The 20,271-nt window shown below is 39.3% G+C and overlaps 1 protein-coding gene across 2 annotated transcripts; it reads right to left on the bottom strand.

The window, feature by feature from the left end:
* Nucleotides 1–6,574: 6,574 nt before the first annotated feature.
* Nucleotides 6,575–9,345, bottom strand: LOC148017402 (uncharacterized). Of its 2 annotated transcripts, XM_087662872.1 has the most exons (5): nucleotides 8,354–9,340; nucleotides 7,792–7,887; nucleotides 7,635–7,702; nucleotides 7,407–7,558; nucleotides 6,575–7,289 (listed from the first exon to the last, which is right to left on the bottom strand). In XM_087662872.1, exons 1-4 carry the CDS (start codon nucleotides 9,008–9,010, stop codon nucleotides 7,438–7,440), a joined length of 942 nt encoding a protein of 313 aa, XP_087518998.1. In that variant the 5' UTR covers nucleotides 9,011–9,340; the 3' UTR covers nucleotides 6,575–7,289; nucleotides 7,407–7,437. The 2 variants fall into 2 exon arrangements, 1 of the variants encoding a protein (XP_087518998.1); XR_015687869.1 differs by lacking the exon at nucleotides 6,575–7,289 and having other exon boundaries at nucleotides 7,488–7,558; nucleotides 7,792–7,924; nucleotides 8,354–9,345.
* Nucleotides 9,346–20,271: the final 10,926 nt, after the last annotated feature.

The following is a 20,271-nucleotide window of genomic DNA, read 5'->3' as shown; positions in this document are numbered from 1 at the left end:
TCACCAGCACCGCACGAGGGGGCAACTTTATCACAATTCAAAATTTTCCAATAGCCAAAACACAATGTAAGATTTCATCGCACACAAGGTCTCATAATGCATATTATTTTCTATAGACTTGGGCTTTAAAAAAAGACAATTTCTCTATAGTAATGTAATATTCTTTGATAGATCTTGGCTAGCTCTGTATCATTTTTCGTTTGCCAATTTTCTCTGAAATTGTTTTCTCCAAATTTTCTTTAAAATTATTTTTGAATGCATTAAACATAAAAATGGTATCTCTCTTTGCACAAGTCTTCAGTTTGTGTTTCATACATCAAATTATGCAAGTGAACTTTCATGCACTTCATAGCAAACACTAGTATCGTTTAAGTATTTCATGATACTCTATATTGCCTTCTAATGTTTTTTGCTAGGGTTTGTCATATACATACTAACCATTTCCATTGCATAGGCAATGTAAAGATACGTAGTAACTATAGCATACATCAAGCTAACAATTGTGGATGCATAAGATCCTTAGCTATATCAACCTTTTGCTTGTTTGACTTAGGGTTGTCCTAATTTTGTGCTTCTTCTTTTTTTTTTGGAGATTTCAAATGGCTAGAACTAAGGTTGATGTAAGAAAGCAAAAAGTTCATCCTAGAGGCCTTGCTTCAAAGATCCATCAAGCCCCCCAAGCCTTATAAACTTCCAAGGAAATTAAAGCCAAGGAGAAAGTTTTCACAACATGTTAGATACGTGAAGAAGATTAGAAGTGCACTGAAGGCTCTGGATAATGCAATTCCAAAACTACCCTTTCAAAGGCTTGTCAAAGAAATTTGTAACAAGCATAGTCTTGATAGCTTTAAATGGACAATGACAGCTCTCAATTGCATTCAAGAGGCTACATAAGATTTTTTGATTGAGTTTTTTCAAGATTCCTATATTTGTGTTGCTCATGCACCTAGGCTTACACCTATAGACAAAGACATGATAATTCTTAGGAGGTTGAGATACAAATTTTCAAAGGTCCTCAAGCCAATCCCCCCCGCCCTAACCTCCCCCCCCCCCCCCTACTAATGAGAAGACTTTCAATATTTTAAATGTGCTTCCATATAGAAAAAAGAAATGTGATCAAAGTCCTAAGGTTGAAGATGTCACCCATGAAAAAGACAGACTACATAAGAAAGAAAAATGGCTATAAAAGAGCATGCAGATAAATGGAGGAAGTATAAAAGAAAGAAGATAAAAGAAAAGAAAGAGAGCAACTACAATCTTTTGAAAAAGAGCTATCTACCCTACTTGAAAAGGTTGATCATGAGGACTTCCATGTCTATTGTTTTTTACTTGGTGATATTAATAGAAGATCGAATATGCTTACTATCTCCATTCCTTTGCTAGGTATATAATACATGAGCTCCCCTTGATATACTTTTTTTTAAAAGGTTCTTGATCCATCTATCTCATACTATATGAGGAGTGAGCTTGACGCAAGTACATTTAATCATGAGTTCAATCTAATTAACTTTGATACTTTGGAGCTCCTTTTGATTTCATACAATAAAAAGTAAGTAATTTGATATTCTATTAGATTTTATGAGATTTTCTTTTGCTAAGTTATTGAAGTATGATTGTTTTCAATTCTCATTGAAGCCTAATTGAAAAAGAATGTGAACAAGCAATGTTTTCTCATCAATTCTTTGAAAGAAAGCCATGAAAATGCTAAATTATAAGTTATATAATCCAAGTTCTCCTTGATATTTTGATCATTTTTTTTGCAAACTCTAAATTTTATTGTCTATTTGGTACAAATATGTAAAAGATTAAATTGAAGTATTAGAGAAAAGGCCTCTCATGCCTTCTGTTTTACTCGCAACAATGCAATATAAACAAGTTGTTGTAAGGTCTTAATTAATATGGTTGAAACATAATAAGAATTTTTTTTCTATAAACTACCATAAATAAATTTCATGGTTTTACTTTATATTGTTGGTGTGCAATGTCCTCATTAGGATGCTAGTCACTTTCATGGTGGCAACAAGAGAGTAATTATAAATGCCAAAAGATTGGTTAAGTTTATTTATCTCAATGATTATAAACTTGTAAAGGTTATGTGAAAGATATTTAACTTTAAGATATAGGTTCATTGCAAAATAGTCCATTGATAATAATAATATAGTCCATTGTAAAAAAATAACAATGAACTAAAACTCTTTTCTTATAAATGTATGGCAATGTTCAAGGGATTGCTATACAAGTAAACATGTTTGGCATATAAGAGCAAAGGTCATGAAGTACATATTCGTCAATTGTATAAAACTAAAAACAGATAATAGTAGGAGCTTGGATAATGGATAATGGAGGAGAAGATGTGCATGTAATTGTAGTAGGTGAAATTATGCCTTCAACACCTAAGGCAACCAAAGCATAAAAGAAAGTCAAAAGGACTCCTAGAAAGGATGTCCCTTCTCCTAAGAAAAGTTCTCGAAAAATTAAGTAGCTTTGTCTCATTGTTTGTAAGCCCTTGTGTATACAAGTTCTGAGGATAACTGATAAAAATTTACCACAAAATTTATACATATATTTCATATTAATAGTAAAGAGATCTCTTTGCATTGTTTATTCTTCTCTCATTGACATCTACAAAAAATATGTTACAAATGTCTATTAATTAAGAAATGGAATTAGATATATACCTAAGTTGATATATTATGATATAAAAAAAACTTACTCATTTATTATTAAGTTGAAACACAAATGAGTATAGTAGTTCAATAACTTCGTTCTGTAAATCCATCATCACTTGATGTAGTGAATAGAATGATTTAACCTTTAGGATTATAATAATGTTCTCATTGAAACAAACATCAAGATCCAATATAGAAACTTTGCTAACATTATCCAAATTTGATCTAAAGTAAACAGATTACCGCCAACATAATGCCATCTGTTATAATAAAAGCTAAGGATAAAATTGAGTAGCAACCATATATTTACAAACTATAGTCTTAATGTATCTTATATATATAATTTTCATCTATCCTACTATCCCATTATTCAACAAATTGTATAACATCATCATATATTAGTCTCATCACTGAAAGCATGGCCTTTGATCTTATCTTAGAATTAGAAAAAAAAAACAACAAATATATAAATAGAAATAAACAAAGTAACTTTGCTTAGTCTGCTTGTTGAGATATTAGGTTTTAATGCTCTGTCTCTCGAAAAATGTTTTACATCTATAACCCTCACTAATAGCAAGACTTGACAAAGGCCACTCAAAGCTTGTAAATTCTAGCAAAGGAAAAAAGGATATTTATCCCCATTGCATGCACTACATGGGAACAATATAAAAATGATCATAAAAGAATATTCCATTCTCTATAAGCTCCGTCTTCTTTCTACCTTTATACATTTTTTCTCCAATCATACCATATATAACATCAATAACATCAACAATAGACTTGACCAGTTACCATTTCTCAAGATTAAAGGGATAGACATCTACAAGACAAACAAATGTTATAATAAAAAATCTTAAACTAAGTTCAAGAAAAGAAAGACTTTAAAAATCGAATTCTTACAATTCGATCTATGCATATGAATATTTGAAGTTCCAAGTTCCAAATATAGCTCTCTATGCAGCATAAACACATGTTGCACTAGTGTCTTTTTTATGCTAATCTCAGATCCTATCCTTTCAAGCAAAGATGGATGAGCTCTCATATCTTCATCTTTTTCTACATTTTACTTGCTATATGGTAATCCAACTACCTTTGCTAATGATAGTAGAAATCCATCTTCCATCTACTTTGAATGAGTTAAACATTGATATGAATGTGATTTGGGAGCTTGGACATCTTGTTGAATGTCGAATTTCTATATTCGTGACACACGTAAGTGTGCACATGCACACACAGAGGACTAGACTACCACAAAAGAGAAAAAAAATAAGAGGAATAAAATTTAAAAAAATGAATACCAAGTTTTTACTAATTTAAATTTAGATTAAATTAATCATTATCATTAATTTAAGTATATCATTTAATAAAAGTGATCAAGACTATATGCCATTAATGCAAATAATATCATGAGAGAGAGGTGCACTATTAGGATTAGGATCTAACCTTTGTATTGGCTATGAAACCATCATTTACTCGTAAATGAATGAGAAAGTATCTATATGTAAATTTATCACATCTAGTTTACATACACATATACATGCATACACACACACAAACTTAAACCCATAATTTCACTTCCTATTGTGCTTAGATATTTTAACTTGTACAAACCAAGATGCTGGATATGCACCCCCATACAACACAAAGTAAAATTGTAAGACTTGCTACATACACACAACACTCGCTCTAATATGGTTGGTCTAAGCAACAACCTTCAAATTGATCTTGCCTACGGCACAATTTTAAGAGCATAAATAAAAAGATGTGTGCATGTGTGTTTTTGATACTCTTTCATAAAGACCTTAACATGTGCTCTAAATCACCAAAACCCTTAACCCTTTATTTCAACTCTAAAGACTCTTGCTTTAAATCTTGACCATGTCACTACAAAATACTACCTACCTTATGAACCTAAACCTCAATCTAAAACCACATTCAAAGTTCATACGTGAAAGTTATCATGGAAACAACTTCCAAGAAAGCTCAAGACAAGATTGCTCTCTAAAAGAATCTATGACAAGTACATGGACCTTTGGGATTTATTTTGACGTGAAGATCAAGGGTATTGGTCATGCACAAGAACCATGTCAATGCATGTATTGAGATTTGAGCTAGCTCTTAAATAAGAATATTTTATGTAGTATCCAAGGCAAGATGGTAGTCTAGAGCAAGCCTTTGACAAGTCTAAAGAATCAAATTTACTAAAACCATTACAAGAATTATATGAGTTGTAGTTGAAGGTTACAATACTTTAAGAAAAAGAGTAAACAATATCAAAAGGAATGGTTTGCAACAAGGATGCACGAATGACTATGCAGGATATAAGTCAAGGAACTTACATAAATTGCACGACTTACAATGGAAACTAACACAACTTGGAAAAGATGCTCAATATATTGAAGATGCAAATAACTTGTTTAATGAGTTGCCTAATGCTAAATATGAGTTTTCAATAAATGCTTTGCCTAGAGGTGCAGAGGATACATTTCTTCTAAAAAATGACAACATAAGCACTAGGAATGCAAAAGATATAGAGACACTGGATATATATGCTTTTCTTGAAAATGCAAGTGATATTAATAATGATGATTGAGCTTAAGGGGGAGTCTTAAGATGGCAAGTAACAATGGTTGAAATCTTGCACTTCAAGAAACCCAAGATGGCAAAGGGCAAGACATAAGGAGAAAAGCAATGTGAGCATCAGCGAAAGAACAAGATCCCCTCTTTTTCTTGCTAGGATCAAATGTGGCAACCTCACCAATGCACTAGCAACTAAGTCATGTGGCACAATGAAAAACCTTTGCAAAAATCATAGGATTGATTTTATGTGTAGCGAGGCATTGTTTTCTTTTATTTATATGCATGCATACTATATGCATACACATTTGCCTTTATTGCTTTAATATAATATATTGTTGCTTTAGTAGGTTAAACTATTCAAATATGCATTCTTCATGAGTGCAAATGAGCACATATATACATGCACGATATACCTACATATAGACTCTTAACTCGTCTGCAAACAAAGTGTTCTTTATGCAAGCGCGACACCTCAAAACACGACTTATCCACCTCCTTTATAATATGCTCTCTCTCTCTCTCTCTCTCTCTCTCTCTCTCTCTCTCTCTCTCTCTCTCTCTCATATCTTGCCCTTATATGATGAATTGCTACCAAGTTGAGCATGAAAACTTTTCGCTAGTCAATTTTTCATAGAATTATAATATGCTCTCTCTCTCTCTCTCTCTCTCTCTCTCTCTTTCTCTCTCTCTCTCATATCTTGCCCTTATATGATGAATTGCTACCAAGTTGAGCATGAAAACTTTTCGCTAGTCAATTTTTCATAGAATTAAGAGATCTTGCTATTCTTAGCTACTATTTTTAAAGACGTATTAACAGGAATTGTTGCTAAGGAAGTTGAGCATGAAAACTTTTCACTAGCCAATTTTTCATAGAATTAAGAGATCTTGCTATTCTTGGCTACTATTTTGAAAGATGTATTAGCAAAACACATGATAAGGCACATGGGTAATTATGTAAAAAATTGAGCTGAAAAGTTTACCACATAGGCTAACATCCAATGACTCAAAACTCAAACTTAAAATGTTGGTCAAATATATTGAGCAACAAAACTTTCAATCAAAGAGATGTTATATAACTATACTAACAAAGGTGAGATAGACAACTATTAGATTATATCAAGAGGACCACCAAAAAGTAGAGCACACACAAAATTGATAAAAACTCTAGCAAAGACCAATCATAGTAAATTGAGATGCAGTGTTCTTTGTATCAAAGAATCTCACTAGTAGAAAACTGTTTTGTTTATAATATAACTATAAAATGTGTGGGGGTGTGTGTGTGCGTGTGTGAGAGAGAGAGAGAAAGAGATGACTATTGTTACTTGACAAGAATAATCTCTCCTTAAATAAATTTGTCTACTCATTTTTTAAACAAAGTCTTTGGATATGATAGAATTAAACTACAATGTCATTGTCGGAACCCTTTTAACACATTTGCTAACTACAATAGTTAGCTAGTAATAGTTTTACAGTTACTGTATGAACTCAATATAGAAACATTCCTAACGTTTAAGGTTAGTCCCATGAGAGCCCACACGTTAAATGTACGATGGAAAATAAGATCCTTTCCACAGTAAAAGTGGAGCCCAAGTCCACCAATATCTCCACCTCCATCTCCATCTCCCTCTTGATAATGCTAGCTGCCTGCACAAAAACGTCACATCTAAAACATATAGGCCATAGTTTAAGCTCTCTATGTCTTATGCAGATTTTTTCAAAGCTGTGGGCTCTCAAGCGACCCCATAATAACAGGGCAAAAGCGTACTAGGCCTTTAGCTCTTAGGCCCTTTCCAGAGCTAACGCTGACACCTTGCCTTTCCTAACATCAATAATAAAAGAACGCATCACATCAAGTGCAAGCTTGGCATTCTGTAACATCAATGCCTTGCCAGCTTGTGCCTATGTAAAAACGGTCCTTGCAATGCCAATTTGGCTTTATATGATCATGAGTACCCCTGACTCATGTCTCTTTATCTGGGTCGGTGCATAAGATGTAATTGCATTTGCTCAAATGCATGTATCATGCATATGAATATTCACCTGTAAAACAAGGAAAACGTTCTCAATCACATCAAAAATGGCTTAAATGATGCTTTCCTTCAAGACTGATGGTGAGCTTAATGTAGTATGTGAATATTGTTTAGGCAGATGACTCACTCTGTGCCCTGCAGGGGCACCACTTTGAAACTCATGATTCACTCCCAAGCAGAAAGCTCTGCACCAGTCTATTGAATTCATCTGGTTTCTCCAACTGTACACAGTGGGCTGAGTTCTCAACAATCACAAGCTCTGCATTCTTACCCAAATGCCTGCCCAAAAGCAGCCATGCCCCCTGTTAGATTGAAGGCAACCAGCAACTATTTCCTGGATAATCATGGTGCTTACTCTTGAAGACGATAAGCCAAATGGATGGGAAAGATCCCATCATGATCTCCCCATATGATAAGAACATTCTGCCAGAGCATAGCTTGTGTGAATAGACAACTTGTGATATCGAAATCAAACTTATCCAATGCCTGGCAATATAGTCATCCAGTCTCACCTGTGAAAGGCCAGGCAGAGATTCAGCGCCTTCAGACCCTAAAGCAAGCCCATGCAGAAGCTCGACGCGTTCTTCTCGATTCTCTACATAGAAGTACTGCCAAGACAATTGTCTGTTTGAGAGCATAGCATGACTGCAATAAACTGCTTGGGTCAATATTGAAACAAACATGAAACAATAACAAGTGGCATCTCAAGTGTCCGATGATTAAGAGCGACATAGTTACAGACTGTACCCAATAATGAACGATGAACACTTGCAAGATGCCAACAGGGGATAGAGCACCATCACAAAATGTGCAAACAAGCTTCTGGGAGACCATCAAAATCCCAAGGCGAAGAATGCAGAACTCAAGCATCAACAAGTGCCCTTACACCAGTCATTGATCATAGGTAACCCAAGATCACTTAACTTGACAAACATAAATACAGTACAACATCTAAACACTCAAAAGCAAAGGAAGTAAAAGAAACTGCTTGATTCCAAATTAAGAGTTTGCCCAGACTCCACAGCCAACTGATGCAGACTGACAGGATCAAGCAAGAGCATGCAAAGAACTCACCTGAATGACATCGTTGAGTAAAAAGGAGGGTAAAAAGGGGGGTGGCCTCAGGAAGGAGAGGCTCATGAGAGTCCGGAGTGTCGGTGGCGACAGCGGTAAGAGAAGGTTGGGGATGGAGTCCACAGAGGCCCTTGCAAGGAGGCCTTTATCATCTTCAGAAGTCTTGCAAACCCCTGAGTTTGCGATGACGACCTTACTGATGCGCTCTGGGAAGAGATGCGCGAGCCGGTACGCCACGAACCCGCCATAGCTCGTGCCCACCACATTGTATTCAGCCACTTGCAGAATCTCCAAGGCCTTGGCGATCATGGTAGCCTGAAAGACCTCAGAGCGATGGCGAGCGGAGGTGTGGGAGCTGCCGAAGAAGATGAGGTCGGGGAAGAAGAGACGGAAATGCTTGTGCAGGGGCTTCACCTGTTGGTGCCACTGCCACAGGGGGCTTGTGCCGAAACCCTGGATGAGGACTAGAGCGGGTTTCCTGCGATCGAGCACGTCCTTGGAGGGCCTCCAGATGGAGATAAGGGTTTCGGGGTCCACATGAAAGCTCTGCTGCTCGAGGCCGCAAGATCGGAAGAAGGAGTGGAGCTGCTTGTCTCTCCATTTGGTGAGGCTCAGGCTAAGGCAGGAGGGGGAAACAGACGAGGGCGCGGAGGGCATGGCTGATGATGATGATGGTGCTGCTGCTGCGGCCACGACGGAAGCCGTCTTCTGTGCCTTTACTTGTCGTGGGCAACTCCTGATATCGTACTGTTTGATTTGATACCACAGCGACTCGGCTACCTACCTACGGCTGCTTCTTTCCCCCCCCCCCCCTCTCTCTCTCTCTCTCTCTCTCTGGCTCTCTCTCTCTCTCTCGTTCTCCACCGCCCAGCACAAAGAGTATGATACTCGTGCTTGTGTGCAATTAACAGCTTATAGACTCGTAGCCTTCGCAGGTGATGCACTCACAACCAGCAGAAGAAACGCATCTACCCATTCTGTGTTTTGGTATTTACATGAGAAAAGTATTTGATAGCAATCTCAAGAATGCTTATTCCATGGTGGACCACCAATCGTGGCGTAGACATTGTACACTTAAAAACTTCCATCCTCATTTACCAAGGAGATCCGAGTTAACCTAAGAATCTTATGGGACATAAGAAAAGCACTCACTAAATTTCTCTTTTACGCTCTTCCATCCCTCGTGTGCGTGCGAGGGTTATCACAAGCCAAGTTGGTTAGACACAGGGCAAATGAACATACTTCATGGAAAAAAGAGCACTCTGGACCTTGCATCTGAAAAGAGCTGAATGTATGCCAATCAACTTCAAGAAGATCTTTACACCCATGGGCCAACTCTTTTTTGTGATTGGTTGGGCTACACAATGCCTCAAACGATCATTATAGTGCCAAAACTATCAAGAGTTCTCATCACGCACAAGGCATACCTGCTTCTGACAACAAAAAGGAGTTGGCCCACATGTTGGTAGGTGAATTGGGTGGTTTGCCTCTATCAACTCCCAAGACAATGCCACAACATAAAAGCCAAGAATCCCTCGTAACAAAAGTATTTGAATCAACACCACAAAAAGCAAAACAATGTCCCCTATATCACTTTCTTTCCATTGAGAGCTCAATCCAACATTTTAATAGTTTAAATTTTCAAATTTACACATTTCCTTTTTGTAAGGATTTGGAAACCCGCTACAAGAATTGTTGTTGTGGAGTTGCAAGTATCGCTACAGAGTTGCGAGTAGTGAATTGCTTTCAGATTTGTATTTCAACATGAAAAAGCATGTATTTTAGCACACTCTTCTCTGATAAAACACTACAAGGCTTCAAGACCTACCGTAGGCTGTTGTCATGGAGTTGCAAGTATTGTTGCAGAAACTGTAGGGTTCGAGGTAGTAGCGAATATCAAAGTCAATACCATGTTTCTCCTTGCAACCCTAGCAACCAATCTAACCTTGTATCTTGATTGGATGCATCTAAGGTTACTTTTTAACTTGAATACCCACTTACATAGCAAATCATGCTTCCTACTAGGCAAAGGAACCAAATCCCATGTATGATTTTTCTATAGTGAGTCATACTCTAACAACATGGCTCTCACCCAGCAGTGACTATTACCTTATCACATGGTCTCATCATAAGTAAGAGGCTCACCATTATCTGTCACCATAACATAATCCATAGAGAGCTCAAACTATGCAAGATATCGTCTATCTCTAGTGGACCACCTCAAAACTGGCTGTGGGGCATGTACATCCTGTGGAGCATCATTTATGGAATTTCAAGAGCTGCTGAAGTGAAGACTATGCAAGTATTAAACAAAGCCATGCGAGAAAATCTTTCCATTTCCAAAGTAACCTAGAATTTTATTACTTTCACAATTGTAAAATCTTCAGATCCTCTACTTACTTAAGTAGCATCTGTAATCTTGATAATAGTACATAGCCTTTGCAACACATCAATTCCTCAAAAAACCGAAATTCTCATTTTTCTTTTCTTACTAATGAGATGAAAGGGAGTGACGGATCGAAGGTTGGACTCGAGAGCTATGGCGGGAGAGCAAGAGCAAGAAAGGGAGAGACTAGAAATGCGAACTCCAACAGTCACAATGTGTGGCCGGGCCTTCCTTTATTCAAACTGTCACTAAAAGAATAAAGAATAAAGTGACGGTGACGGGCGCCTGCCACCTGTAGTGTGCAGTGGCGGTGACTGTCAGTGTAGTAATACACAAGTGGCTAGGCAGAGGCGCCTTTACCCCCAACAACCTCCCACTTAAAGGCGAATCTGCCCCAATGAGGAGTGAAAAGTAAAAGAAAAAAGACAGTACAATATGTACACATGTACAACAGGATGAGGAAAGACGTCATCTCATCCCATGTTCATCAACCTCCTGAGGAAGGCAAAGCGCTCTATAGAGAGGCTTTTCGTGAGCAGATCTGCAAGATTCTGGTCAGCCAAGATCTTGACAAGATCAACAGACTTGTCCTCAACGACCCCACGTATAATTTGATACCTCACCTGAATGTGTTTCGTCTTCGCATGGAAGACCAGATTCTTGGCTAACTGAATAGCACTCATAGAATCCAAATGCAGTGTAGGGATAGCATCAATACCAAGGTCAATAAATAAACGACCCAACCAAATGGCCTCCTTGCAAGCCTCAGTGGCTGCAACATACTTGGCCTCTGTAGTAGAAAGGGCTGTGCATTTCTGCACCCTGGACATCCAAGAAACATCACCTCCAACATAGGTGAATACATAGCCGAAAGTGGAGTTCCTACTATCTGCATGTCCTGCATAATCAAAGTCAGTGTACCCCACGACTCCTGTGTTCTAGCTGCCATAGCATATGCACATATCTGCAATGCTCTTCAGGTACCTCATGATATCCTTCACGACATTCCAATGCTTCTTGCCAGGTGTAGCCATATAGCGTGGCACAACACCAACTGCAAAGGCAATATTTGGACGAGTGGCTATCATGGCACACATAAGACTGCCCACTGTAGATGCATAGGGAATCCTGGCCATCTCAGTCCTCTGCTCATCTATCTGCAGACAATCAGCCTATGATACCTTCACATAAGAAGGCAATGGACAACCAATAGGCTTTACGTCTTGCATGCGGAAGCGCTCAAGGACTTTATAAATGTACTCCCTCTATGACAAATAGAGGAGTCCCTGATGCCTGTCGCGTCTAATGCGCATACCAAGTATGTGAGCGGCTTGTCCGAGATCTTTTATCTCAAAGCTCTTCTTGAGCTGAGCCTTGAGAGCATCTAGCTCATCATGAGCTTTCCCTGCTATCAACATATCATCCACATAGAGTACCAAAATCAATAAAGAACCATCACGGGCTTTCTTCGTATAAATACATGGATCCATAGCACTCCGGCGGCTGTAGCCATGTGACTGCATAAAGGCATCAAACTTATGATACCACTCCCTAGGTGCCTGTTTTAAGCCATAAAAACTTTTCTTCAAATTGCACACTAGGTGCTGCCTGCCAGGTTCTGCAAAGCCCTTAGGTTGCTCCATATAAATCTCATCATGCAAGTCCCCATGTAAGAAAGTCGTCTTGACATCCATCTGGTATAAATCCAAGTCAAGCTGAGCAACCAAAGCCAAGACTAAGCGCAGGGTGGTCATCTTAACCATAGGAGAAAAGACCTCGTCAAAGTCCACACCATGCTCCTGCTTAAAACCCTTTGCTACCAATCTAGCCTTGTATGCCGGCTTGGGGTGTCCAGGGGTACTTTTTAGCTTGTACACCCACTTGCATGGCAAAGCCTTCTTGCCCGTACGCAAGGAAACCAAATCCCAAGTGTCATTCTTATGCAGGGAGTCTATCTCAGACTGCATAGCCCTCTCCCAAGAGTGACTGTCACCCCTGCGCATAGCCTCATCATAGGTGAAAGGCTCTCCTGCATTTGTAACCAAGACATAATGCATCGAGGGCTGAAATCTATCAGGTGGACGTCTGTCTCTAGTAGACCGTCTCACGGCAGGCTCTGCTGCTTGCCCAGCTGCCTGTCTAACACCTTGACCATGAGCATCTACTGCAACTGTAGGCTGTCTAACTGGCTGTGTGGGAGCTCTCGGCTCCTCCTGAAATATGACCCTGTGGATCTCAACAACGCTCTCAGGCTGCCTATGTATTTTTTCTTCATGGAAGACTACATCATGACTGCGGATGACTTTCTGCACCTGCGGATCCCAGAGACGGTAACCCATCTCGCATGCATCCCCATAACCAAGGAAAATGCATTTGACACTCTTGGGATCTAGCTTACTTCTCTTGTCCCTGGGCACATGGCAAAATGCCTCACATCCAAAGACACGGAGATGCGCATAAGAGGGAGGTTTTCGAGTCCATACCTCCTCTGCAACCTGGAAATCCAAACCACTAGAGGGTGATCTGTTTATGACATGCACATATGTACTAACTGCCTTAGCCCAAAAGCTCTATGGTAGGCCTGTATGGCTAAGCATACTGCGTACACGCTCCTGGATGGTTCTATTCATCCGCTTAGCCAAACCATTCTGGGGGGGGTAGTAGGGGGCGGTCGACTGACACTTAATACCCCTCTCATCACATAACTGCTCAAAAGCACGTGAGACATACTCACCCCCATTATCTGTCCTTAGGCATTTTAGCCTATACTCAGATTGGTTCTCAACCAATGCAAGCCATCTCTGAAACATAACCAAGACATCGGATTTCAGCTTAATGGGATAAGCCCAAACTTTCCGTGAAAAATCATCTATGAACATAACAAAATACTTTGCACCACCCATAGACTGACAAGGCATGGGCCCACAGACATCAGAATGTACCAATGCCAAGGGCTCACTCATGCATGGCTTACCATACTTCTTATGTGTAGACCTAATCTGCCTGCGCCATAAAGACAATGCTCACATGAATCAAAACATGCATAATCAAGAGGCGGTAAGTACTGCAAACCAGAACGCATTTTCATTCCCTTCAAAGACATATGGCCCAAATGGGCATGCCAAAGAGATACATGTGGGATAGAACCCACATACAAAAAATGATCAAGGGAAGAAGCCGATACAATCAAGGGGTAGAGACTGCTAGCCTTGGCACCTCTCGCAATCACAAGTCGACCACGAGTGATCTTCCATGCAAAGTCTCCAAAACATACATGATGTCTTGCGTCATCAAGCTGTCCAGCTGACATGAGACTGCGTGTCAAAGTAGGTACATGACGTACATCCTGCATAACAAAACTGCTGCCAGAAGGAAACTGCAGCCTAACATCACCAATGCCCACAATATCAAGAGAGTTGTCATCACCCAAGCGCACAGAACCCGAAACAATATGGTATGAATGAAACCACTCTCGGCAAGGTGTCACATGAAAGGACGCACCTGAGTCCAAGAGCCAACACTGTGCATACATAGAGTGTATCTCTGTCATCATCATCAACATTCTCAGGCTGCATAACATTGATCTCTTCAATTTTAACACTGGACTTTGCAGGTACTATGTTGCAATCAAAAGACTTATCCAGCACTTTGTCTTTCCCCTTATCTTTGCGCCTTTCATTGCGCAATTCATGGCATTGTGGCCTAATATGACCCTTTTTCCCACAATGGTGACAAGTAACATCTACATTCCTGCCACGGGATTTGCTATATGACTTCCCACGAGACTTGGACTGAGATTTCTAAGAATCCCATCCACGACCACTACCACTGCCATGCTTTCCATATCCATCATTCCTGCCTCTAACTGTCATAGCATGAGACACACGGCCGGCATCCAAATTCTTACGGTTAACCTCTTCCTGCAGAAGAGCACTCTCAACATCAGATAATTTCAAGGTAGTAGTAGAGGTACATAATGCAGTGCGGAATACATCCCATGACTCATTAAGAGTACCAAGCAAGAAAAGAGGAGTGACATCATTTGCAAAAGTGATGTCCTGCGAAGTCAAGCTCTTGAGTATAGCATGGAACTGGCTCAAGTGAGTAGACATAGTCACATTCTCCTTCATGCGCAAATCCATTATCTGCTTCAGCCAATACATCTGACTTGCTGGACTTTTCTTGTCATAGAGACTTTTGATATTTTCCCACAACTGCCATGCACTCTGTTCTTCCTCAAAGACATTATAGTGAACATGTTCTGTGAGAGACAATACAATAGTGGACTTGCATAACTCATCAAGTTCAAGCCATTCCTCATCTGGCATAATTGCAAGCGGATGCCCGCTTAACCTCAAAGGTTTGATCTACGATTTTTGCACCAACACTTGCCAAATTTGGCTCTTCCAATAAGAGTAATTCGTACCATCAAGCTTAGTGATGTTGAAAATAGCATGATCAGTGGACAAACTCACCATAATACAAGCTAGAAGATTGTAGACAGTTCCAAACTACTTGCTGTTTACTGCAGAAAATGACAAAAAAATCACCAAAATCGAGGAAAAATGGCGAAGAAAGTGAAACCAAAGCTGCTGCCCACCAAGTACTAGACAAAGTACATCATTTCAGAGTGTTTCAGCATGAAAAATACATGTCAGTCCATACATATATACTTGCTGTAATAAGTTTCAGATTTCAGTGAAAGAGAGCTAACAGTGCCAAAATCGGATCCCAAGGCAATCAGATACTGCCAAGACCAAAGCCGACATCATCCGGGCATAGCATAAGCATATGACAGTTGATAAGCATGAATCCACCCAAGTATGTCATACAAACATCTGCCAGTGAATAGGCACACCCCCCAGCAGGCAACGGGGCAAAGTGTTCTTGCCACTACCAAAACTTGACACAAGTAGGGGTCAGTTCACAAAGATACGGATCCAAAACTAAAACTTAGCTCATAAGCATACAGTGAACCAAGACATATGATGTATCATCCCAAAAGGTAAGAAGTCCCAAAGTCTCAAGTGTCTGTAACTGCTCAATAGCATATAACGGCTCAATGCATAAAAGTACCACCTGCTCAATGTCTGATAAGCATTTAAGAATGCTCCCACTGGCACAAAATCCATATGTACGAGCTCAAGAGCTCAAGCCAAGGCAAGACACAGTGCCAATGACATAAGTCTAAGACAATACATCAATAGTACATCTCGAACATGTAGGCGGTAGAGTATATAGCATCCATAAGCATGTAAGACATCAAGTACATCCCAAGATACAACTCTGGCAAGCCAATAAATAGCTCAAGTAAGCTCTGAGAATCCAAGGTCAAGCCAAGACTGAGCTCCAGTAGCAATAGGCTCCAAACAATGTAACTAGCATGTAGTAATGGCATAGGCTAAGCATGTCAAGACCGGTCAGACATAAGCAACATACATGCCATAAGTACATCCAAGATGGAGCAACCAAATGCTTTGCAAAGCAAGCTCAAGCTCAACCAATGATCCCAAATCAAAACCAAGCTCTATGTCGAGCCCCAAGTGTCAATACATCACCATATATGTTCGAAACATAGCCCGAAAAGTATAGGCATAAGTATACATGAGTAAAATGACTTCAGCCCAATTGTGTACAGCAGTGACTTATTGCTCAAAACTGAGAATTTCAGCACCAAATTCGGATCCAAATGGTTGCCAAACAATAGGCATACATTCCTCTAACATCTGGGCATCAAACGAGACCCACCGGGCATCAAATGACAATGCCAAACAAGCAGTAGCATCAAATGCCAGTGTGACACTGTCATAAACTGCCAGTGGACTGTTATGATAGTCCCAAAACAGTGTTAAATCAGTCCAAATGCTATGCCAACACATCAACCATCAAAACCAAGCATCAAAGCATATTCATATGCCCGAAATGGAGCCTTTCCAAGTGCCAATGGAGGGGGCGAGCTACTGTTGTGACTGTCAATGCTGAAGACACATATAGGAGGGCTACATGATTCTGCCAACTGTAAATGCTGGTCCTGGGGTTGCAAGAAATGGTGGCCAAGCTTCGGAGGGGTCCGCGGTTAAAGCCAATGAATGCCTCAAACAAGCTCCAGCAAGACTTGTTCAAAGGCAAGTGAGATATGAAGCAACGGAGCTTCAATGGTGGCTGCCCCAATCTTGTTTACAGCTTGTGAGACCTAAGAATTGAAGTAAACCATGAAGAAAATGATCAAATACCTCTGATGTAATTCCCTGAAGGTGCCCAACAATGCCGGGAAGGTGCTCGGGAAGTCGGGGAGTGACGGGAGCTCGAAGGAATCGGATATGGCTGTCGAGAAGGAGACCCAATGCAAGTAGGGAGTCGATGGGATGCTGAGAATGCCACAAACCAAGCTCAAGAGTCGGAAAGCAAAGCTCTGATACCAATTGAAAGGGAGCGACGGATCGAAGGTTGGACTCGAGAGCTATGGCGGGAGAGCAAGAGCAAGAAAGGGAGAGACTAGAAATGGGAACTCCAATAGTCACAATGTGTGACCGGGCCTTCCTTTATTCAAACCGTCACTAAAAGAATAAAGAATAAAGTGAGGTGACGGGTGCCCGCCACTTGCAGTGTGTAGTGGCGATGACTGTCAGTGTAGTAATACACGGGCGGCTAGGCAGAGGCGCATTTACCCCCAACATGAGAAACTTCTGATATGTGACATATACATTAATAACACAAAGCAAAATAGCCTTCCTATTATTTCTCTTGCCAATAACAATACCTCAAACAAGTGACTGCACTCACTGTGTTTCGTACATCAGTAGAAAAGTACAAAGAAGCTAAAAATTAGCCCTCCTTGTCATAGTTAGAGGACAAAGGAATTGTAGCAACAGAATTCATTCCACGGCTCCATCTTTAGCACATCGCTATTGAGCTCTGAATCTACAAAAGCCTCAATCACTTGTTGCAGGTCTTTCCTCCACATGTTGTGTTTTTCCTTTCTTTCTAACATCTCCTATGTTTTCCTTTTTACTAAGGTCCCTCTCACTTGCAAGTGACAAACATGCCACTAAATACTTAAAATTATGCACAAGGTCACAAATACTACTTTAGGACCACAAATCTCGCTTGTGGGAATGCACTACCTGCAATGGGAATGCACATCAAAACTTAGTGGCAAAAACACGTTAAACATGTGAGTTACCACTTAAGACTCCCATACATTAACATGATGTCCACTATGGGTAACCATTGAAAAGTCAAATGAGCGGCATTTACATTGCTACAAAAAGTGTGAATAAACCTTTATTTGAAAATACAAACCACCTTTGACAAAGATATGCTTTGACTTCCAAAATATTGTTAATCAAGATAGTTATGCACAAAATTCCTCATAACTTTTGATTTGTAACTCAGATCGCTAAGCTTTTGAAGGAAAGTTGTAGTTGTTATTCCAAGCTACAAGAGTTTGTCAAAGATATCAGAGTCAAATTTCAAAGATTTTAGCCCAAAAAACCTCTGTATAGTTTGTAGTCCGGCATCTCTGCATGCACTCTCCTACAAACATTAGGGATCTTTGTTAGGTATGAAAGTACAATCTGAGCATGTTGTCCATCATTTGAACCCCCCGATTAACACTAGATTTCAGAAAACCAAAACTGGGAATCACAATAAACTATTCTATAACTTGTATATACACTACTTATTACATTGGTATTTACATGATTTTGCAAATATATTTCTTAAGACGGAACCCATTGATCCTACTTTTACGAGTTGTTCCATCTAGACCCTATAACATAAAAGTACCATTTTGAAACTTCTACTTGATCATAAAGGGTCCTTCCCATGTGACTCAAAATTTAGTTTGAAAAGTAGAGTCCAGTCTACTGTCATATCTCATGACCAACATTCCCCTATTAAGGTCATTCCTCCTCAATTGTGTATTGAACCATTCCCTTCTTTTCTAAATCTATTTCTCATAAAATCCATTGAGTGCTACATTTCTAGTTGTAGCATATGCAATTTTAATCCTCTATCAACTTCCGACCCTAATAGATCCAATTGATATCTTCTTATAAATTTCATCATGGAAAAGATAACATTCATAGGCATTATAGCCTCTTGACCGTATGCAAAATGAAAAGGAGTGAAATCAGTATTTGTCTTCCAAATTGTCCTACAAGCCCATAAAGCTTGATACAAATACTTGTCCCGGTCCTTTGGATGGTCTTCCACCAATTTGAAGAGAATCTTTTGCAAAGTCCCATTGAATGGTTCTACCAACCCATTACATTGAGGGTAGTAAGGGGTAGCAAACCCATGCTTTATATCTAACTTTCTTCTCAATTTCTAAATTAGCTTATTCTTGAAATCAAAACCCTGATTAGTCACTGTTTCCAATGATATCCCAACCTTGCAGCATATATCCTTCATTAGAAATTGGGCTACATCCTCTTTCTTACATTTTCAAGTAGCTTTTGCTTCAAGTCATTTAGTCATGTAATCAACTGCAGTAAGGATATAGGACTTTCATCTCTTAATACCTAGCAAAGGTAATGAAATCTGAACCCCATTTCTCAAATGGCCCATAGGCAACAATAGCTTTAGCAAGTTTTGGAATCAACACCCTCTTAATGAATAATTGACAAGCATGACAATTGTCACACTAGTGAACAACATTAGCACCCAACTAGGCTAAGTATGTCGTGCTAACAAGATTTTCCTTTTGGTTAGCTCAAATCCAAAGTGACATCCACATTCTTCTTCATAACAAGAAGATAAACAAGTAAGAATTTGAGAGCTATCTAATACTCTTCTTAGTACCTTGATAGCCCCTCTCATATACAACAATTCGTCTGTCAGCATTCATGTATGACTTGGCATTTCTAATAATTGTATACCTTTACACTTATAAGAGCTAAAGATTTTAGTTTCCCAATTTTTAGGAACTCTTCAATCAAATGAAAGCATTCTTTGCCTTCATATCTAACAATGTCTATCCTCATGATAGCAACATCATTTGAAATAGCATTCTTAGCCAATTCATTAGCTCCAGTGCTAATGTGTCTGTCAATATGCCAAATTTCAAATTTTTGCAATTGCTTATCTAGCCCCTTTATCTTGAACAACCACTTCCTTAAAATTTCTTTGTTAGCTTTCCAAACATTTGAACGTGCCTGACAACTAACATAGCATCCCCTTTGCCACTACCTTTCTATATCCCAACTAAATACATTGTTTTAAATTAGCATGTAAGCTTTGTATTTCCTTACTTTTGTGACTTCCTAAAAAGACTTCTTGACCCATCATTCAAAATGACAAATCCCAAACCTCCCCTTTTCAACATTCTTTTATAGGTGCCATCAAAAAATGAAGTTGCATCTTTATCCTTCAATTCTCATGAGTTTGAAGATGCGGGATCAACTTTCATTTAATAATAGCTACACTAGAGCAAGCTCTTTGGAGGTCAACATGTTAGCTAAATTAGCTCTTACATTATCTTCTTTCAAACAAGTAAATTTGACTCAAGTAGAATCAACAATCATTTAGT

The sequence above is a fragment of the Lygodium microphyllum genome, chromosome 22 (assembly GCF_053477565.2).
Source record: "Lygodium microphyllum isolate KBCC chromosome 22, Lygodium_microphyllum_v1.1.10, whole genome shotgun sequence".
In the NCBI taxonomy this organism is placed as follows: Eukaryota; Viridiplantae; Streptophyta; class Polypodiopsida; order Schizaeales; family Lygodiaceae; genus Lygodium; species Lygodium microphyllum.
Note: the sequence above shows the minus strand (reverse complement) of the source record. Positions and strands in the feature narration are given on the sequence as shown.

What these genes read in the sequence shown, in the direction of transcription:
- LOC148017402 (XM_087662872.1), bottom strand. Translation starts at nt 9,010, where the DNA reads ATGCCCTCCGCGCCCTCGTCTGTTTCCCCCTCCTGCCTTAGCCTGAGC. An exon ending in CTCTGCCTGGCCTTTCACAG is followed by an intron (nt 7,703 to 7,791) that starts GTGAGACTGGAT and finishes ATGCTCTGGCAG; the next exon opens with AATGTTCTTATCATATGGGG. An exon ending in TTGGCTTATCGTCTTCAAGA is followed by an intron (nt 7,559 to 7,634) that starts GTAAGCACCATG and finishes GCTTTTGGGCAG; the next exon opens with GCATTTGGGTAAGAATGCAG.